The sequence below is a fragment of the Centruroides sculpturatus genome, unplaced genomic scaffold, assembly GCF_000671375.1.
Source record: "Centruroides sculpturatus isolate CEXI.00-Female unplaced genomic scaffold, Cexi_2.0 scaffold1751, whole genome shotgun sequence".
Taxonomy (NCBI): Eukaryota; Metazoa; Arthropoda; class Arachnida; order Scorpiones; family Buthidae; genus Centruroides; species Centruroides sculpturatus.
This window is the reverse complement of record NW_019386288.1, coordinates 53,699-72,247: the sequence shown is the minus strand read 5'-3', so window position 1 is coordinate 72,247 and position 18,549 is coordinate 53,699. Positions and strand designations below refer to the sequence as shown.

The 18,549-nt window shown below is 31.5% G+C and overlaps 2 protein-coding genes across 4 annotated transcripts; both read left to right on the top strand.

Annotated features, from left to right (window-relative positions):
* Positions 1-4,786: 4,786 nt before the first annotated feature.
* LOC111614427 (zinc finger protein 708-like) lies at positions 4,787-7,006 on the top strand. Of its 2 annotated transcripts, none has more exons than XM_023355800.1 (3): positions 4,787-4,978; positions 5,883-6,222; positions 6,550-7,006. In XM_023355800.1, the coding sequence occupies exons 1-3, from the start codon at positions 4,935-4,937 to the stop codon at positions 6,790-6,792; spliced, it is 627 nt and encodes a 208-aa protein (XP_023211568.1). In that variant the 5' UTR covers positions 4,787-4,934; the 3' UTR covers positions 6,793-7,006. The 2 variants fall into 2 exon arrangements, with proteins under 2 accessions (XP_023211568.1, XP_023211569.1); XM_023355801.1 differs by having other exon boundaries at positions 4,787-5,067; positions 5,972-6,222.
* Positions 7,007-15,091: 8,085 nt separating this feature from the next.
* Positions 15,092-18,173, top strand: LOC111614426 (zinc finger protein 708-like). Of its 2 annotated transcripts, none has more exons than XM_023355798.1 (2): positions 15,092-15,629; positions 17,731-18,173. In XM_023355798.1, exons 1-2 carry the CDS (start codon positions 15,246-15,248, stop codon positions 17,980-17,982), a joined length of 636 nt encoding a protein of 211 aa, XP_023211566.1. In that variant the 5' UTR covers positions 15,092-15,245; the 3' UTR covers positions 17,983-18,173. The 2 variants fall into 2 exon arrangements, with proteins under 2 accessions (XP_023211566.1, XP_023211565.1); XM_023355797.1 differs by lacking the exon at positions 15,092-15,629 and adding an exon at positions 16,871-17,398 and having other exon boundaries at positions 17,731-18,172.
* Positions 18,174-18,549: the final 376 nt, after the last annotated feature.

The following is an 18,549-nucleotide window of genomic DNA, read 5'->3' as shown; positions in this document are numbered from 1 at the left end:
GTTTTTTTCTACATCCCCTTAAAGATGGGGCATACGAAATCGTAATATTACTGGTTTAACATTGAAATCCGTGAGTAATATAAAATCGGAGAGCGGAATAAATATATCAAATATTTTAACGGATTTTTTAAAACTCCTGTCAACTATACAGAAAACTATCATAAAAACATACAAGTAAATTCTTATCGGTTGGGTTAGGTTATAAATCTACTCGCGATTCACGTAATCGGGCGAGGGCAGCCAAATATCTTGCGGGTGGGCGGCTAACAGTCCGGAACCGGTACAGGATAGAATTGGATGCGTTATACGTGTAGCAGCCACCCAAGGTTGTAGGCTTCCACCGGCTAAACCGGGTGAGGTTAGTGCTCTGTAAAGCGCATCCGCGAATCTGGCTTTTTGGATGCTGACAATACATCATTTCCACTCCTCTACTCCGCCACTAATATTCGAATATACAATAGCGATCTTATTTTTTATCACGTGTAGTATAGAAATTTGTAATAAGATACGTAATGCGGTTATTATGAAATATTGTGCGATTATTTTCATATAATTAAAATTAATATGTATTCAGTTTTTAGGAAATACAAGGGAAGCGGCGCATCTGTTCGAAACATGTTGCGAACGGTGTATGCGAGTATATTTACTGCCTGAGATTTTTCTGAAAAGTAATGCTTTCAGGTCTGTTACTGTGATCGAGACAACTTTTTTATAAACCGTAACCAAGTAGAGTATTTTACTTTATTTATTAATTGAGTTTCATTTCAAATAAACAGTCCAGTTTATTATTATTATTTATAATAATTAAAAAGCACATTTTCTATTTCAGTTGCATTCCATACTTGACTAATTCTAATTTCGTGTGTTTATTACATGTAAGATTTATTCTCATATTATCAACATTGTGTGTTTAAATGCTCAACAGTTGTTGGGCCGTTGGAAAAAGTGTAGACCAAGAGTTTCCAAACCGCGGCCCAAGGCAACTTCCAATGCGGCCCAATAAACGTGTAAACAAAACCGACAAATGTTTTAATTTTTTATTATTTATTTATTTCAACGGCATAAACCCAAAAAAAAAACGTTTCACAAACGCGTAAACCTACATTCATATTTTATTTTTGAGTGGAAATGAAATATTTTCAACTACTTGTAGATGTGTGAATGAAGAAGGATTACTATATATAGCTGGAGTAGTGACTCAAAGGATTATAGACCCAAATTCGAGGAAAGGAAAAAAAGGAAAGAAAAGAAAAAAGGTAAAAAGTAGTGAGAAAAATTAATTAGATCTTCTGTTGTGAAAATATTGACCCTTAATTTTTTTACTTTTCTCACTTCTTTATCTTTTGTCCTTTTTCTTTTTTCCCGCATTTGGGTCTATAATTCTTTGAGTCACAACTCCAGGTTTATTTAGTATTCCTTCCCTCATTGCAACATTTGCCTACATTGCGCCTAATGTGGCTACGTTTTTTTGTTTGACGTAAAAATTATCATTTGGCGTTTAGGCTACTTTTTTGGTTACATATTATTTATAAATATATTAGTTGAATAAAAATGTACTTTAAAATGGTGCTTCGTCGTTTTTTATTAAATACAGACCTAAATAAAACAAATATTTGTGTTTTTCAAATAAATTATCGTTTGTCTTTTTTACACAAACAAGAAAATAAATGAATTTATAATTTCTCTATTTCTAAGTTAAAATTGAAAGTGTGTGTAGAAGTAATTTTTTAAAATATCCTTTTTCGTGATAAAGTTTTAATACTTATTATTATAATTTACACACTATAGTCCTTAAATATACTTGTGTATTTGGCCACAAGTATATATTATATATACTTGTGGCCCAAAACTCCTTGACTTTTTCCAATGCGGCCCGCAGAAACAAAAATGTTCGACACTCCTGGGGTAGACTATAATTTCCCACTCTTTTCTGTTTTACTGTCTATCCTTCGTTACACTGAGGACAGGCGTTAGAGAGATGATTGACAAGACAATCAATCGAATAAGTAATAACAGTAAGCTCCGATTAAATATATAGGAACTTTTGTTTAAAAATAAATTATAGTTGTTATCAGGTAAAGCGTATATGTAAGAGGAAAACACTACAAATATGAAATGAGAACATAAATTGAATACATTAAGATTATGAGAAATAATTGCACCCCGGCATTGTAACGATATCACAAATAATAATTGCTTATCTCTATACAAGATATTGTGAGATAAGCAGAGGGCCACAGGGCTGATCCCTAATGACCACTTACATTGCTCGGGCTGGTAAAACCTGTTCTCGATTTGTCGGATGGCTAGGAGGGCTAAGAAGTGAGTGGGGAGGTCTTTGGTAAGTCGGCAAGTGCCTTTCAATGACAGGATAGGGTTAACTAATAAACAAAGCTTTTATTATATAACTAATTAGTAAATACAAAAGGTTACAATAGGTTGGATACATCCAAGAATATATGCAGATAACCTAATACGTTTAGGGGCGATTATACAGTTTATCTTTTCTGTAAAGGTTAACTCTAACGACTAGTCCTATGTGCGTAGAGAGAGAAAGTTCGCAGATTCAAAATAATTATTTCAAAGTGAGCTATATAAGTACTAAGTGGAAGTTTCTAGGGTCTTCTGTCTGTCCAAAGTCAGTGGAGATAAATATGGCACATCTACCAAGTATAACTTCCTAATGCTCGTTCTAATGGTAAGATTAGAAAGGTAAGATTATAATAGCATAGACAGAGAGTGGCAGATGTCTAATGTTGCTGGGCAGTATGCTTTTAACAGGTCTACACTAGGTCGCAGTTTAATCTTCTCTAAGAAAGACACTGTATATTCAAGAAGCCTTCAGCAGCTAAAGAAGTAATAAAATTTACATTTGAAAAATAAAGAACATTGAATAGCTCATAATGCATCCTAAAACAAATTTGAAGACAGAAGAACGACAAAAACTCTTGAATGAAAAATACTAAGAAACTGGCGAGATATGTTTTCTTCTGAAAAAAAGGATTAATGCCGATATTCGCAACTAAAGTTCTTTTCAAGAAGTGGGAGGATGTCAGAACAACGGTATTAGAACGGAATCCAAACTAGGTTGAAGTTAATAGTCTTAGGGATCTCTACAATTACAATGTTATTAATAACTTCAGTATAATCCTGAATAAGAGATAAAAACAATCAACATTACACAGATTCTTTAACCCCCACAAACAAAAAAACGTGACTAATAAAAATGCTAGACTGTGTATATATGTATTTTTATTATTACATTTAAATAAACGTAATAAGTAAGTATATATTTTTGTATTTTTGGGAATGTCCGGAACCAATTAATCAAATTTTTATAAAAACCTATAATATAAAAATTATCGTTTAACGAACAATTCGGATAGCGAACAAAGTTTGGAACGGATTATGCTCGTTAACCGATCACACACTATATTGAAAATTGTCTGTTCCACTATTGTACAGACAAATGTATCTGATAAAAGAGTAATGAAACAAACAAATTGAAAAATTTTTAAAAGGAGAAGTTGGAAGAGATGGCTCGCCATATAAACAATATTATTAACCTTTAATCTTTAATTTGAGCCAAAGAGAAACCAGAACATACTGTAATGGAATGCAAAGCAGAACAAAACTCATTTCGGTAAGTAAGTAAGACCAACAAGAATTTATATGACGCCCCATATCTCATGTCTGTATTGTCAAGATTACTGTGATTTTTTACCACGGCCTGAAAAAGACTTTTCCCATCTTCCCAACGAGATATTGTGCTCTTTCTATTTTTGTCTGTATTCGGAGCAGGATCTATTGAAGGGTCGATCGTTTGGCAAAACTGCTTTAAATGGGCGTACAGTTTATATGCTGTGGTAGAAAGTGACGAAGCAAGTCTATTCTGCAATTGTTACTTGTGAAATACAAGCAATTCAGACAAATTACATTTAAACAATGTAAAATATACTACAGAACGGTTTATGTTATGAAAATTACAATTTTTTTTTCGAAGCTGCACACAATAGACCAAAGCGTATGGTTATATAAAATGAATCACAATTAACGATTTTAATTTTTCTAGTTTTGAAAGATATATTATGTTGTCAAGTAGTTTAAAAATTTAGTAACTTTTTGATAACGGTTGTTGACGTCATATGTTAATATTTTATTTTAAAAATCTTATATTTTTAACTATTTTAAAATGATAAACGCTTAACTTTGAAGATTGGAATAGGTTTTATACAAAATCGTAAATGGTAGTAACAAGTAAAATAGACATTAAGTCTGACCCAACTGCAGATAAACACGACCTTCGTTACCACCCCACTCCCTAAACTTTCAATCACCAAAATTTAACAACAACAATCATTCTAATACACAAATATTCCTGCAAAAGTTTATATATTTTTCACGAAAAGGACAGAAGTTATAAATATTCGAAGAGAGTGAACAAAATTGTGTCACACGAACGCATGAATTTGTTTCTATTTCTCGGCGTCTCAAGGTGCATTAACTCAAAATAATATAATGATCTTAAAAATTAGTGTTTGAACGATCGCCATATTTTCTCACTGTTATATATAACAGTCAGAAAAGTAAATATAAATTAATATATACTCGTATGCCTAAGTTTTTCTTTTGATCTTTTACAACACTAAATCATGTGTCATGATTTTTCCCTGAATAAAAAAATTACCGAAACTTACAAACTATCATATAGAAGATAAATATGAAATTACTTTAAATACAATAATCTGGTAACAATTCAATTAAAATTTTCATCAAAAAACAATATATCAATTGTTCAATTGTTGAGGTCAACAATTCAGTCGCAAATTCGCAAACGATCCATCTAGACGTGGGAAAAAGTTTCTGAACGATTAGAGAATAATAATTTATATCGGAGTTAAGTTTTACGTTGTGAATCCAATCTCATAAAGAAAATGCACGTTTTTGAGTTTAGAAATTTGAGGGATGATTCTTATAGATGCGAATTGTGCGGCCTGAAGTTTAATACTCAATCAGCGTTACAACAACACATTAATAAAGAACATACACGCAGAAATAACGGTGCTGGTTCAAATGAAACATTTAAGTACGAAGTGTATTTGATGGACTTGTTCGATGATGTGGTTTACAAATGCCGATATTGCGGTATGGTGTTTAAAACGGAATCAGATTTAGCAGATCACATTAAGGAATGGCATACACCCATAACTAATGGTGCTGGTTCAGGTGGATCATTTAAATACAAAAAGCACGGGACAACATGCGAAAAATTTTTTATCGTACATCAGAGCATTATTCTGTCTGATTCCATTTTCCGCGTACGTATTAAAATAATCATTTTATTCTTCTTTAAATACTGAAAAACTATATTGATATCTATAATTATTACTAAGTGTTGCGTTTCTTTATATAATCACTCTCGATTTCTCTGAATATTAAAAGGTTCTCGAATCACAGTGTCAGTTTTCAGAATTTTCTTCTGTGTTCAACACTTAATCTTTTCTATTTGTATGCGCTGAATTGTAGATCATCCATACATTTCCTTTTTACATCAATCTACTTTTATAGAATTTTCGTGTTTACTGTCAAATACTATCTGTAACTGTAAAATATATTTAATTTATGTATAAAATTTGTTTTTACAGGAAATGCTTTCAATATTTGAAAAACTACGAACATATCTCGAAAACTCCGAGGAATTAAAATCAAAAATTAAAACTGAAAAAGAATGCTTCAAAATTTTTAAAGAAAGTAAAGATTATGAAGATATAAAAGGTCAAGTCCCTAAAAACAAACAAAACAATGAAGCAGAACAAAAGCAAGATCCGGCAGGTCATCAGGAATTTTCTCCTGCAAGTGCAGAAAAAAANTGATTCTTATAGATGCGAATTGTGCGGCCTGAAGTTTAATACTCAATCAGCGTTACAACAACACATTAATAAAGAACATACACGCAGAAATAACGGTGCTGGTTCAAATGAAACATCTAAGTACGAAGTGTATTTGATGGACTTGTTCGATGATGTGGTTTACAAATGCCGATATTGCGGTATGGTGTTTAAAACGGAATCAGATTTAGCAGATCACATTAAGGAATGGCATACACCCATAACTAATGGTGCTGGTTCAGGTGGATCATTTAAATACAAAAAGCACGGGACAACATGCGAAAAATTTTTTATCGTACATCAGAGCATTATTCTCTCTGATTCCATTTTCCGCGTACGTATTAAAATAATCATTTTATTCTTCTTTAAATACTGAAAAACTGTATTGATATCTATAATTATTACTAAGTGTTGCGTTTCTTTATATAATCACTCTCGATTTCTCTGAATATTAAAAGGTTCTCGAATCACAGTGTCAGTTTTCAGAATTTTCTTCTGTGTTCAACACTTAATCTTTTCTATTTGTATGCGCTGAATTGTAGATCATCCATACATTTCCTTTTTACATCAATCTACTTTTATAGAATTTTCGTGTTTACTGTCAAATACTATCTGTAACTGTAAAATATATTTAATTTATGTATAAAATTTGTTTTTACAGGAAATGCTTTCAATATTTGAAAAACTACGAACATATCTCGAAAACTCCGAGGAATTAAAATCAAAAATTAAAACTGAAAAAGAATGCTTCAAAATTTTTAAAGAAAGTAAAGATTATGAAGATATAAAAGGTCAAGTCCCTAAAAACAAACAAAACAATGAAGCAGAACAAAAGCAAGATCCGGCAGGTCATCAGGAATTTTCTCCTGCAAGTGCAGAAAAAAAACTTCAATTGGAAAATTGAAGATTTGAGATTGAGATTGAGATTGGAAAATTTTAAAATATAATTATAATCATTAAATTCGACTTTTTTTCGCAAAATTTACATAGCAAAAACTATTCGATATAATTATCTCTGCAGCATAAATTTAATTTATTTTAAATGTGGTAGAAACATTTTATAAATTCAAAATTGTACGTGTTTATTAATGAAATTTTCTCTAATAAAATCGTTTCAATCTTAATGCAAATTATTTCTTTTTATAATTTTCTACATTTCTGTAGTAAAAATTCTGTTGTAAACAGGAAACAATTAGAAAAATATTTTATAAAATTAAGCTATAATTGAAGTAGAATTAAAATGAATAATTTAAAATTTATAATTATAATTCAATAGGTTCGGTTTTTCGTTAAAATTGGATTTAAAAATGTAATTATAGTTATAAAAATTTTTAAAAGTTATAATATAGAATAGTGTCAGAGTCAAAATACTCAATCGACACCTATTTCTAGGAACGATTTACGAGTTGAAACAATTATAGTACAAAGAAATGCTTATTTTACTATTTTAACCTAAATGCATATCCCCTTTTATCTTCGGTTAAGCTTCATCTGTAGATAACAACACTTAGTATTCTATCTATCTATCTGAATGGTTTATATAAATTGTGCAATTGTGCAGCCTTTCCAGTGGAAAAGATCATTTAATTGAATTATACAAAAGAACATCCATATACAAATATGTTTTTAAAATTTTGAAATGTATAAATGTTAATATGTACTTAAAACTATGTGGACAACAATTAAACATTTTAGCAAAATTACTCAATAAAATATTAAATTTCATACAAGTAAATCCATTTGAAAATTTCGGTGATATTTACAGAAACAAATTTATGTTATTATTGCTCTATGTTGCTAGTATATTTGAATATACATAATTAGCCATAGTAAATCTATAATAACAATTTATTGAGTTGTGTTTTTTTTAATAGAAAAGCTTTTAATTCTTATCTTTTACGAGAAAATGAAGTATGTAATTAATTCTTCCACAGTTTTTGTTTATATTATTCAAAACTGATTGCTAAAGTCATCTAAATAATTTAATAACGGTTTATTTCACATTCGGAATCTTCCTTTATAGCATTCATTGAAGCTTCTGTATTGTTAGAATAAAGTTTTAATTTTTCTTCTAAATTTTGTATAAATTTTTTCAATTTTTCTTCTTTCGAATCTATACCGATGTTTCTAGATTTGACATCCTTAGCTCTTTTCTTTATCGCTTTTTTGTACAATTTCACGCATTCTTCGTTTCTGCGATACAATTGTTCTTTAGCTTTTATCGTATTATTAGCTTCAGTAGGATCGTATCCTGGCAACGTACAGTACCTCCATATTTCAAGGGCAGACAATCAGGACTGATGAATTCGTGCAGTTTTCATATCAGGATGAAAATGTAACTGTAATTTAAACGATACTTTCAGAAAGTAAAACGTAAAACAAGATATGTGAATTTTAATTATATCGAGTTGAATAAGGTAGAAAAGATCTTAAATTGAAAAATTAAACTGTAGATAAATCGAGACATCATGAAATGCTATATACATTCGTAGATTAAGAAGAAAATCGCATTTACTTACATTTCTTCTGACTTCATCTGATATAAGTGCATCATAACGCTATAGGGAATCTGAGTAAATCAAAAAGCCTCAGTATTTTTCAGATGGTAGTCAGTTCTTATATGTCGGGCCGCGTTTTTAACATCCTGGTCGAACCATTGTGGAACTTGCAGAACTAATAACGGGCTTGCTAACAGTGGCTCTCTTTGTAGCAAATGGCAGAAAGAGTTCGTATACAGCAGGGGTGTCCATCCCGCGGCCCAAGGCAAGTTCTAATGCGGCCCAATAAACGTGTAAACAAAACCGACAAATGTTTTAATTTTTTATTATTTATTTATTTCAACGGCATAAACCCAAAAAAGAAGTTTTACAAACTCGTAAACCTTCATTCATATTTATTTTTGAGTGAATAGGAAATATTTTCAAATACTTGGAGATGTGTGAATGAGGAAGGATTACTAAATAAAGCTGGAGTTGTGACTCAAAGGATTATAGACCCAAAATTTGGGAAAGGAGAAAAAGGAGAGAAAAGACAAAAGGTAAAAAGTAGTGAGAGAAATTAATTAGATCTTCTGTTGTGAAAATATTGACCCTTAATTTTCCTATATTTTTCACTTCTTTATCTTTTGTCCTTTCTCTTTTTTCCCGCATTTGGGTCTATAATTCTTTGAGTCACAACTCCAGGTTTATTTAGTATTCCTTCCCTCATTGCAACATTTGCCTACATTGCGCCTAATGTGGCTACGTTTTTTTGTTTGACGTAAAAATTATCATTTGGCGTTTAGGCTACTTTTTTGGTTACATATTATTTATAAATATATTAGTTGAATAAAAATGTACTTTAAAATGGTGCTTCGTCGTTTTTTATTAAATACAGACCTAAATAAAACAAATATTTGTGTTTTTCAAATAAATTATCGTTTGTCTTTTTTACACAAACAAGAAAATAAATGAATTTATAATTTATCTATTTCTAAGTAAAAATTGAAAGTGTGTGTAGAAGTAATTTTTTAAAATATCCTTTTTCGTGATAAAGTTTTAATACTTATTATTATAATTTACACACGATAGTCCTTAAATATACTTGTGTATTTGGCCTCAAGTATATATTACATATACTTCTGGCCCAAAACTCCTTGACTTTTTCCAATGCGGCCCACAGAAACAAAAAGGCTGGACACCCCTGGTGTAAACTATAATTTTCCACTTTTCTTTGTTCTACTGTCTGTCCTTCGTTACTCTGAGGACAGGCGTTAGAGAGATGAATGACAAGTCAAGCAATGGAATAAGTAATGACAGTAAGCTCCGATTAAATATATAGGAACTTTCGTTATAAAATAAATGATAGTTGTTATTAGGTAAAGCAAGATAGTTGTTATTATGTAAGAGGAAGACACTATAAATATGAGATAAGAACATATAAATTGAATACATTAAGATTATGAGAAATAATTGCAGCCCGGCATTGTAACGATATCACAAATAATAATTGCTTGTCTCTATTCAAGATAATGTGAGATAAGCAGAGAACCATAGGGCTGATCCCTAATGACCATTTACATTGCCATGGCCGGTAAAACTTGTTCTCTGTTTGTCGGATGACTAAGACGGCTAAGAAGTGAGTGGGGAGGTCGTTGGTAAGTCGGCAAGTGCCTTTCAATGACAGGACAGTGTTAACAAATAAACAAAGCTTTTATTATATAACTAATAAGTAAATATTAAATATTAAAAGGTTGCATACATCTAAGAATAAATGCGAATAAGATAAATACGCTTACGGGGCGATTATACAGTTTATCCTTTCTCTAAAGAGAAAGGATAAACTGTATAATCCTGTACACTGTATTGTACAGTGTACAGGATTATACAGTTTACAGTTTACATGTATACACAGTTTACAGTTTATCCTGTACTGGATAAACTGTAAACTGATAAAGTTTATCCTTTACAATACAGTTCATCCTTTCTCTTTAGAGAAAGGATGAACTGTATTGTAAAGGATAAACTGATTTCCAATTGGAAGAGTATATCCTGAGTTCGCCATGAAATTGTGTCTATATGCAAATGTAAGGATGACTCGTATCAACTATCAGAAGGCTTGAACCTGATAAAAGTGGATAACTACTTGATGGTAGTGTGAGAAGACTTGTTGTTTTTAATGTAAAAGACGTCAGAACCTCAAATAAAAGGCTGACGTTTTCATCATTTTTAATATTGTGAGTTTTTTACCTATTCATTGTTTGTTTTTATTGAAGGTTTTTTTCAACAATGTTACGGGTACTTCTGTGGTTGTGTTAATGGAATGTTAGATAGACTCCAAAATTAAAAAAAAATTCTCGTTCATAGTCTGAACTTTCTAATTGGAAAAATATATTATGAGTTCACCATGAAATTGTGTCTTTCTCTAAAGGTTAACTCTAACGACTAGTTCTATGTGCGTAGAGAGAGAGAGTTCGCAGATTCAAAATAATTACCTCAAAGTGAGCTCTATAAGTACTAAGTGGAAGTTCCTAGGGACTTCTGTCTGTCCAAAGTCAGTGGAGATATATATGGCACATCTACCAATTATAACTTCCGAGTGCTCGCCTTGAGTTTCAGGTGTTTCATTCATTTATAAAGTGTTTCTCAACCTCTAACGAATCGTCGCCTCATTCAACGTAGTATCGCCCCTTCAATAAAACCGTTACGTAGTATCGCCCCCGTCACTTCAAAATTCCGATGCCAAGGACCAAGGCTAATGCCAAATTTGTACTGCATTGAATAAACTAGTGACTAGTATAATGTTATTTGTTTAATTATTGTACGATATAACGAATAAAACTAGTAATTAATCTTAATATAATGTTTTTCTATATCGTCCAGAAAATTGTTTTTCGCCCCAAAAATATAAATTGTTACTAATCGCCCTTTCAACATGGAAAAACGCCCACATGGAGACGATATCGCCCCCGTTGAGAAACACTGATTTACACCATTGTCGTGGGGAAAGTGTCACGTGATTGTTCCTTGTTGACGATGACTTGCAGGTTTTAACAACTAAGTGTCAACTTTCCCATCGACGTGTTGTTACAATCGGTGATCTTTGATTAAATTTCAATTTCTTCGTTTTTTCTAGTTAAGATGTTTACAATTTTTACAATTGAGATTAATTTTGGATTTTAAGAGTACCGTAAAATCCTCGATCTGTAATGATATGTATTAAAAATCCTCGATCTTTAACTAAAATTTACAATTATGCAAATGAAAATAATAACGAATCGATTCAGAATACAGTGGGTGATCGGTTAATAAACAGTTCAATAAACGAACACTTTCGCGAAAGATTTTTATGTTTGGTCAACGAACACCTCACAGAACAAACACAAGATAAAGCAACGTAAACTAAGGAATACTGGTTAGTCTTATCTATTTTCACGCAACAATTCGAAACTTTTCGGTTTGCGGGAGACGTCGACACTGACACTCAACCTGGTATATACTGATCGGATAGTATTTCTCCAAACTTTGAAACTCTCTCTTGTAATTTTAGCCTTTTATTTTTTTGACACAAACAATTTATTTAGAGCAGTGTTTTTCAACCTGTGGGTCGCGACCCCCAGCGGGTCGCGAAGTCTTACACAAGGATTCGAGATAAAAGAAAAAGACAAGTGTTTGTAGGTCGTACACTACATTAAAAAACTACAATTTCAGCGAGAACCTGCAGTACCTGTTTATTTTACAGTACAATTAGTATTTTGATCGATATTTAGGCCTTACAGTGGGTGTAGCCAGGGAAGAGCCTGGGTAAAGCCCAACTCGGAAAATCATAGCCGTAAAAGTAGAAGCAAAAAATACAGATCGTAAAATAAAATTAAAAAAAAAATCAACGGCTCCCTGTGCTCAGGAGGAATTGTCATACTTTATGTGTTATAAGTTATTGTCGATTTTCAAAAAGTTTTCATTTTAGTCAACAATACTTTGTCTCAAGAGAAAAAAAATTAAATACGTAGTTTTTAAAATCACTGATATAGTTTTAATATCGGCCTAGGAAAGTCGCCAGAATTTTTTAACTTGTAGAAAGGTCGCGTATTCAAGAAGGTTGAAAAACACTGCTTTATAGTATTCGCGAAACTGTCAGGCGGACACTCGTTAAGTTTTGCGTCGGTTTTTTTTTTCGAAAGGTAAGATTATAATAGCATAGACAGAGAGTGGCAGATGTCTGATGTTGATGGGCAGTATGCTTTTAACAGGTCTACACTAGGTCGCAGTTCAATCTTCTCTAAGAAAGACACTGTATATTCAAGAAGACTTCAGCAGCTAAAGAAGTAATAAAACTTACATTTGAAAAATAAAGAACATTGAATAGCTCATAATGCATCCTAAAACAAATTTGAAGACAGAAGAACGACAAAAACTCTTGACTGAAAAATACTAAGAAACTGGCGAGATATGTTTTCTTCTGAAAAAGAGGATTAATGCCGATATTAGCAACTAAAGTTCTTTTCAAGAAGTGGGAGGATGTCAGAACAACGGTCTTAGAACGGAATCCAAACCAGGTTGAGGTTAATAGTCTTATACTACGTTCGCACACAATCCACGACTCACTTCGATCTCGATTTACCTACAATCTGGATTGTGACTGTCGCTAGTCAAACGTCGTGCTGTTCGCACAAGCAGTCCGCTCGAGAAGAACCTGGCTATTACGCGCGACCATAGAACTGACATAACTACGCGGTAAGTCACAAACACAAACAAACAAAATGGAAGTTTTGGTTAGAAATAAATAATTTTTCTTGCCATACATCTAATAATACACAGATGTCGTCGTCTCTACAGATGTCTTTTTTATTTCTCTGTCGATAGCCCGAAACGTGTTCCGCAGCCATCTTGTATTTTCTCGCGCGCGTGGGATTCTGAGATCTCTCTTATGACTGGATCTAGTTTCAAGAACTCTCTCGAGTCGATCACGATTCAACTTCGTTTCAGTCCAGATTGAAACGGTCGAGAGCGTTAGCACCACGGAACTGTCTCCGACCTTAGCCACAATCTAGATCGAAATGTTCGGTGCGAACGAGGTATAAGGGATTTCTACAATTACAATGTTATTAATAACTTCAGTATAATCCTGAATAAGAGATAAAAACAATCAACATTACACAAATTCTTTAACCCTCACAAACGGAAAAAACGGACTAATAAAAATGCAAGACTGTGTATATATGTATTTTTATTATTACATTTAAATAAACGTAATAAAAAAGTATATATTTTTGTATTTTGGGGGGTCTCCAGAACGAAATAATCAAATTTCCATAAAAACCTATGATATAAAAATTATCGTTTAACGAACAATTCGGATAGCGAACAAAGTTTGGAACGGATTATGCTCGTTAACCGATCACACACTATATTGAAAATTGTCTGTTCGACTAGTGTACAGACAAATCTATCTAATAAAAGAGTAATGAAACAAAACAGATAGAAAAATTTTTAAGAAGAAAAGTTGGAAGAGATGGCTCGCCATATAAAAAATATTATAAACCTTTAATCTTTAATTTGAGTTAGAGAGAAACTAGAATATACTGTGATGGAATGCACAGCAGAACAAAACTCATTTCGGTAAGTAAGTAAGACCAACAAGAATTTATATGACGCCCCATATCTCATGTCTGTACTGTCAAGATTACTGTGATTTTTCACCACGGTCTGAAAAAGACTTTTCCAGTCTTCCCAGCGAGATATTGTGCTCTTTCTATTTCTGTCTGTATTCGGAGCAAGATCTATTGAAGGTTATATCGTTTGTGCAAAACTGCTTCAAATGGGCGTACACTTTATGTGCTGTGGTAGAAAGTGACGAAGCAGGTCAATTCTGAAATTGTTACTTGTGAAATACAAGCAATTCAGACAAATTACATTTAAACAATGTAAAATATACTACAGAACGGTTTATGTTATGAAAATTACAATTNAAAACGTTATATTTTTAACTACAGTATTTAAAAATGATAAAAGTTTAATTCTGAAGATAGAAATAAAAAAAATCGTAAATGCTAGTAACAAGTAAAATAGACATTATGTCTGACCCAACTGCAGATACACACGACCTTCGTTATCTCCCCACTCCCTGGATTTTTAACTATTTTAAAATGATAAAAGCTTAACTTTGAAGATAGGATAGGTTTTATACAAAATCGTAAATGCTAGTAACAAGTAAAATAGACATTAAGTCTGACCCAACTGCAGATACACACGACCTCCCCACACCCAAGACTTTCAGCCATTATATTTAACTGCAACAATCATTCTAATACACAAATATTCCTGCAAAATTTCAGATATTTTAAACGAAAATGACAGAAGTTATTAAGATTCGAAGAGAGTGAACAAAATTGTATCAAACAAACGCAATAATTTGTTTCTATTTCTCCGCGTTTCAAGGTGCATTGATTCAAAAAATATATATATATAATGATCTCATGGATTATTCTTTAACCAATTGCAACATTTTTCCACTGTTATATATAACAGCCGAAAAAGTGAAAGTAAATTAATTTATACTCATTGTCTAAGTACTCATTTTTTACAACACTAAATATTTCAAGTGTCGTGGTTTTTTCCTAAATATAAAAAATAACGAAACTTACAAAATATCATATAGAAGATAAATAAAAAATACTTTAAATACAATAATCTGGTAACAATTCAATTCTAATTTTTATAGAAAAACAATATATCAATTGTTCAATTGTTGAGGTCAACAATTCAGTCGCAAATTCGCAAACGATCCATCTAGACGTGGGAAAGAGTTTCTAAACGATTAGAAGATAATAATTTATATCAGATTTAAGTTTGATCTTGTGAATCCAATCTCAAAAAGAAAATGCACGTTTTGGAGTTTAGAAATTTGAGGAATGTGCCTTACAGATGCGAATGGTGCGGCAAGACGTTTAATACTGAATCAGAGTTACAACAACACATTAATAAAGAACATAAACGCCAGAGTAACGGTGCTGGTTCAGGTGAAACATCTAAGTACGAAGTGTATTTGATGGACGTGTTCGATGATGTGGTTTACAAATGCCGATATTGCGGAATGGAGTTTAAAACGGAATCAGATTTAGCAGATCACATTAAGGAATGGCATACACCCATAACTAATGGTGCTGGTTCAGATGGATCATTTAAATACAATAAGCACTGGACAACATGCGGAGAACCTTTTAACGCAGATCAGAACATTCCTCTTTCTGACTCCACTTCCTGCGTACGTATTAAAATATTTATTTTATTCTTCCTTCAACACTGAAAAACTATATTCATANACTGTGATGGAATGCACAGCAGAACAAAACTCATTTCGGTAAGTAAGTAAGACCAACAAGAATTTATATGACGCCCCATATCTCATGTCTGTACTGTCAAGATTACTGTGATTTTTCACCACGGTCTGAAAAAGACTTTTCCAGTCTTCCCAGCGAGATATTGTGCTCTTTCTATTTCTGTCTGTATTCGGAGCAAGATCTATTGAAGGTTATATCGTTTGTGCAAAACTGCTTCAAATGGGCGTACACTTTATGTGCTGTGGTAGAAAGTGACGAAGCAGGTCAATTCTGAAATTGTTACTTGTGAAATACAAGCAATTCAGACAAATTACATTTAAACAATGTAAAATATACTACAGAACGGTTTATGTTATGAAAATTACAATTTTTTTTCCTTCCGAAGCTGCACACAATAGACCAAAGCGTATGGTTTTATAAAATGAATCACAATTAACAATTTTAATTTTTCTAGTTTTGAAAGACATATTATGTTGTCAAGCAGTTTAAAAATCCAGCAGCTTTCCCGGTAACGGTTGGTGACGTCTTATGTTAATATTTTATTTTAAAAATCTTATATTTTTAACTATTTTAAAATGATAAAAGCTTAACTTTGAAGATAGGATAGGTTTTATACAAAATCGTAAATGCTAGTAACAAGTAAAATAGACATTAAGTCTGACCCAACTGCAGATACACACGACCTCCCCACACCCAAGACTTTCAGCCATTATATTTAACTGCAACAATCATTCTAATACACAAATATTCCTGCAAAATTTCAGATATTTTAAACGAAAATGACAGAAGTTATTAAGATTCGAAGAGAGTGAACAAAATTGTATCAAACAAACGCAATAATTTGTTTCTATTTCTCCGCGTTTCAAGGTGCATTGATTCAAAAAATATATATATATAATGATCTCATGGATTATTCTTTAACCAATTGCAACATTTTTCCACTGTTATATATAACAGCCGAAAAAGTGAAAGTAAATTAATTTATACTCATCGTCTAAGTACTCATTTTTTACAACACTAAATATTTCAAGTGTCGTGGTTTTTTCCTAAATATAAAAAATAATGAAACTTACAAAATATCATATAGAAGATAAATAAAAAATACTTTAAATACAATAATCTGGTAACAATTCAATTCTAATTTTCATCGAAAAACAATATATCAATTGTTCAATTGTTGAGGTCAACAATTCAGTCGCAAATTCGCAAACGATCCATCTAGACGTGGGAAAGAGTTTCTAAACGATTAGAAGATAATAATTTATATCAGATTTAAGTTTGACCTTGTGAATCCAATCTCAAAAAGAAAATGCATGTTTTGGAGTTTAGAAATTTGAGGAATGTGCCTTACAGATGCGAATGGTGCGGCAAGACGTTTAATACTGAATCAGAGTTACAACAACACATTAATAAAGAACATAAACGCCAGAGTAACGGTGCTGGTTCAGGTGAAACATCTAAGTACGAAGTGTATTTGATGGACGTGTTCGATGATGTGGTTTACAAATGCCGATATTGCGGAATGGAGTTTAAAACGGAATCAGATTTAGCAGATCACATTAAGGAATGGCATACACCCATAACTAATGGTGCTGGTTCAGATGGATCATTTAAATACAATAAGCACTGGACAACATGCGGAGAACCTTTTAACGCAGATCAGAACATTCCTCTTTCTGACTCCACTTCCTGCGTACGTATTAAAATATTTATTTTATTCTTCCTTCAACACTGAAAAACTATATTCATATTTTTATTTATTACTGAGTGTTGCGTTTCTTTATATAATCACTATCGATTTCTCTGAATATTAAAAGGTTCTCAAACCATAGTCTCAATTTTCTGGGTTTTCTTCTGTGTCTAACATTTAACATTTTCTCCTTAAATGCACCGAATTTTATATCATCCATATGTTGCATTACCTTTTTACATCAATCCACTTTCATAGAATTTTCGCGTTTACTGTCAAATACTATCTGTCACTGTAAAATATATTTAATTTGTGTATACAATTTGTTTCTATAGGAAATGTTTTTAATATTTGAAAAATTACGAACATATTTCGAAAAATCTGAAGAATTAAAGTCAGAAACTAAAACTGATAAAGAATGCTTCAAAATTTTGAGAAAAAGTAAATATGAAAAAGATATAAAAGATCAAGGTCCTGAAAACAAACAAAACAACGAATCAGATAAAAAGCAAGATCCAGCACGTCATCAGAAATGTTCTCCTGCAAGTGCAGAAAAACAATTTTCAATTGAAAAATTAAAGATTTGATATTGAGATTGGAAAATTTTCAAAATTAATTATGATCATAAAATTTGGCTTTTTCTCGCAAAATTTACAAAGCGAAAAGCATACGATATAATTATCTTTGTTGCATAAATTTAGTTGATTTTAAATGTGATAGAAACTTTTTCTAAATTCAAAATTCTATATGTTTATTAATGAAATTTAATAAAATAGTTTCAATCTTAATGCAAATTATTTTTTTTATAATTTTTTATATTTCTGTAATAAAAATTCTATTGTAAACAGCAAACAATTAAAAGAATATTTTATAAAAGTAACCTATAATTGAAGAAGAATTAAAATGAATAATTTAAAATATATAATTAAAATTCAATAGGAGTTGTATTCAGTTAAAATTGAATTAAAAATGTAAGTATAATTTTAAAAATTTTATATAAGTGAAAATATGTAATATAGTTTCAGAGTTAAAATACGCAATCGGCACCTATTTTCAGGAACGAATTATGACCTAAAACAGTTTACCAATAAATGCTTATTTTACTTTTTATCACTCAAATGAATTTAGCCGTTTATTTTCGGCCTTATCAGTGG

Coding starts and splice junctions, on each gene's coding strand:
- LOC111614427 (XM_023355800.1), top strand. CDS start 4,935: ATGCACGTTTTTGAGTTTAGAAATTTGAGGGATGATTCTTATAG. Junction 4,979..5,882: donor TTGAGGGATGATTCTTATAG/ATGCGAATTGTG, acceptor TGATTCTTATAG/ATGCGAATTGTGCGGCCTGA. Junction 6,223..6,549: donor TCTCTGATTCCATTTTCCGC/GTACGTATTAAA, acceptor TTGTTTTTACAG/GAAATGCTTTCAATATTTGA.
- LOC111614426 (XM_023355798.1), top strand. CDS start 15,246: ATGCACGTTTTGGAGTTTAGAAATTTGAGGAATGTGCCTTACAGATGC. Junction 15,630..17,730: donor TTTCTGACTCCACTTCCTGC/GTACGTATTAAA, acceptor TTGTTTCTATAG/GAAATGTTTTTAATATTTGA.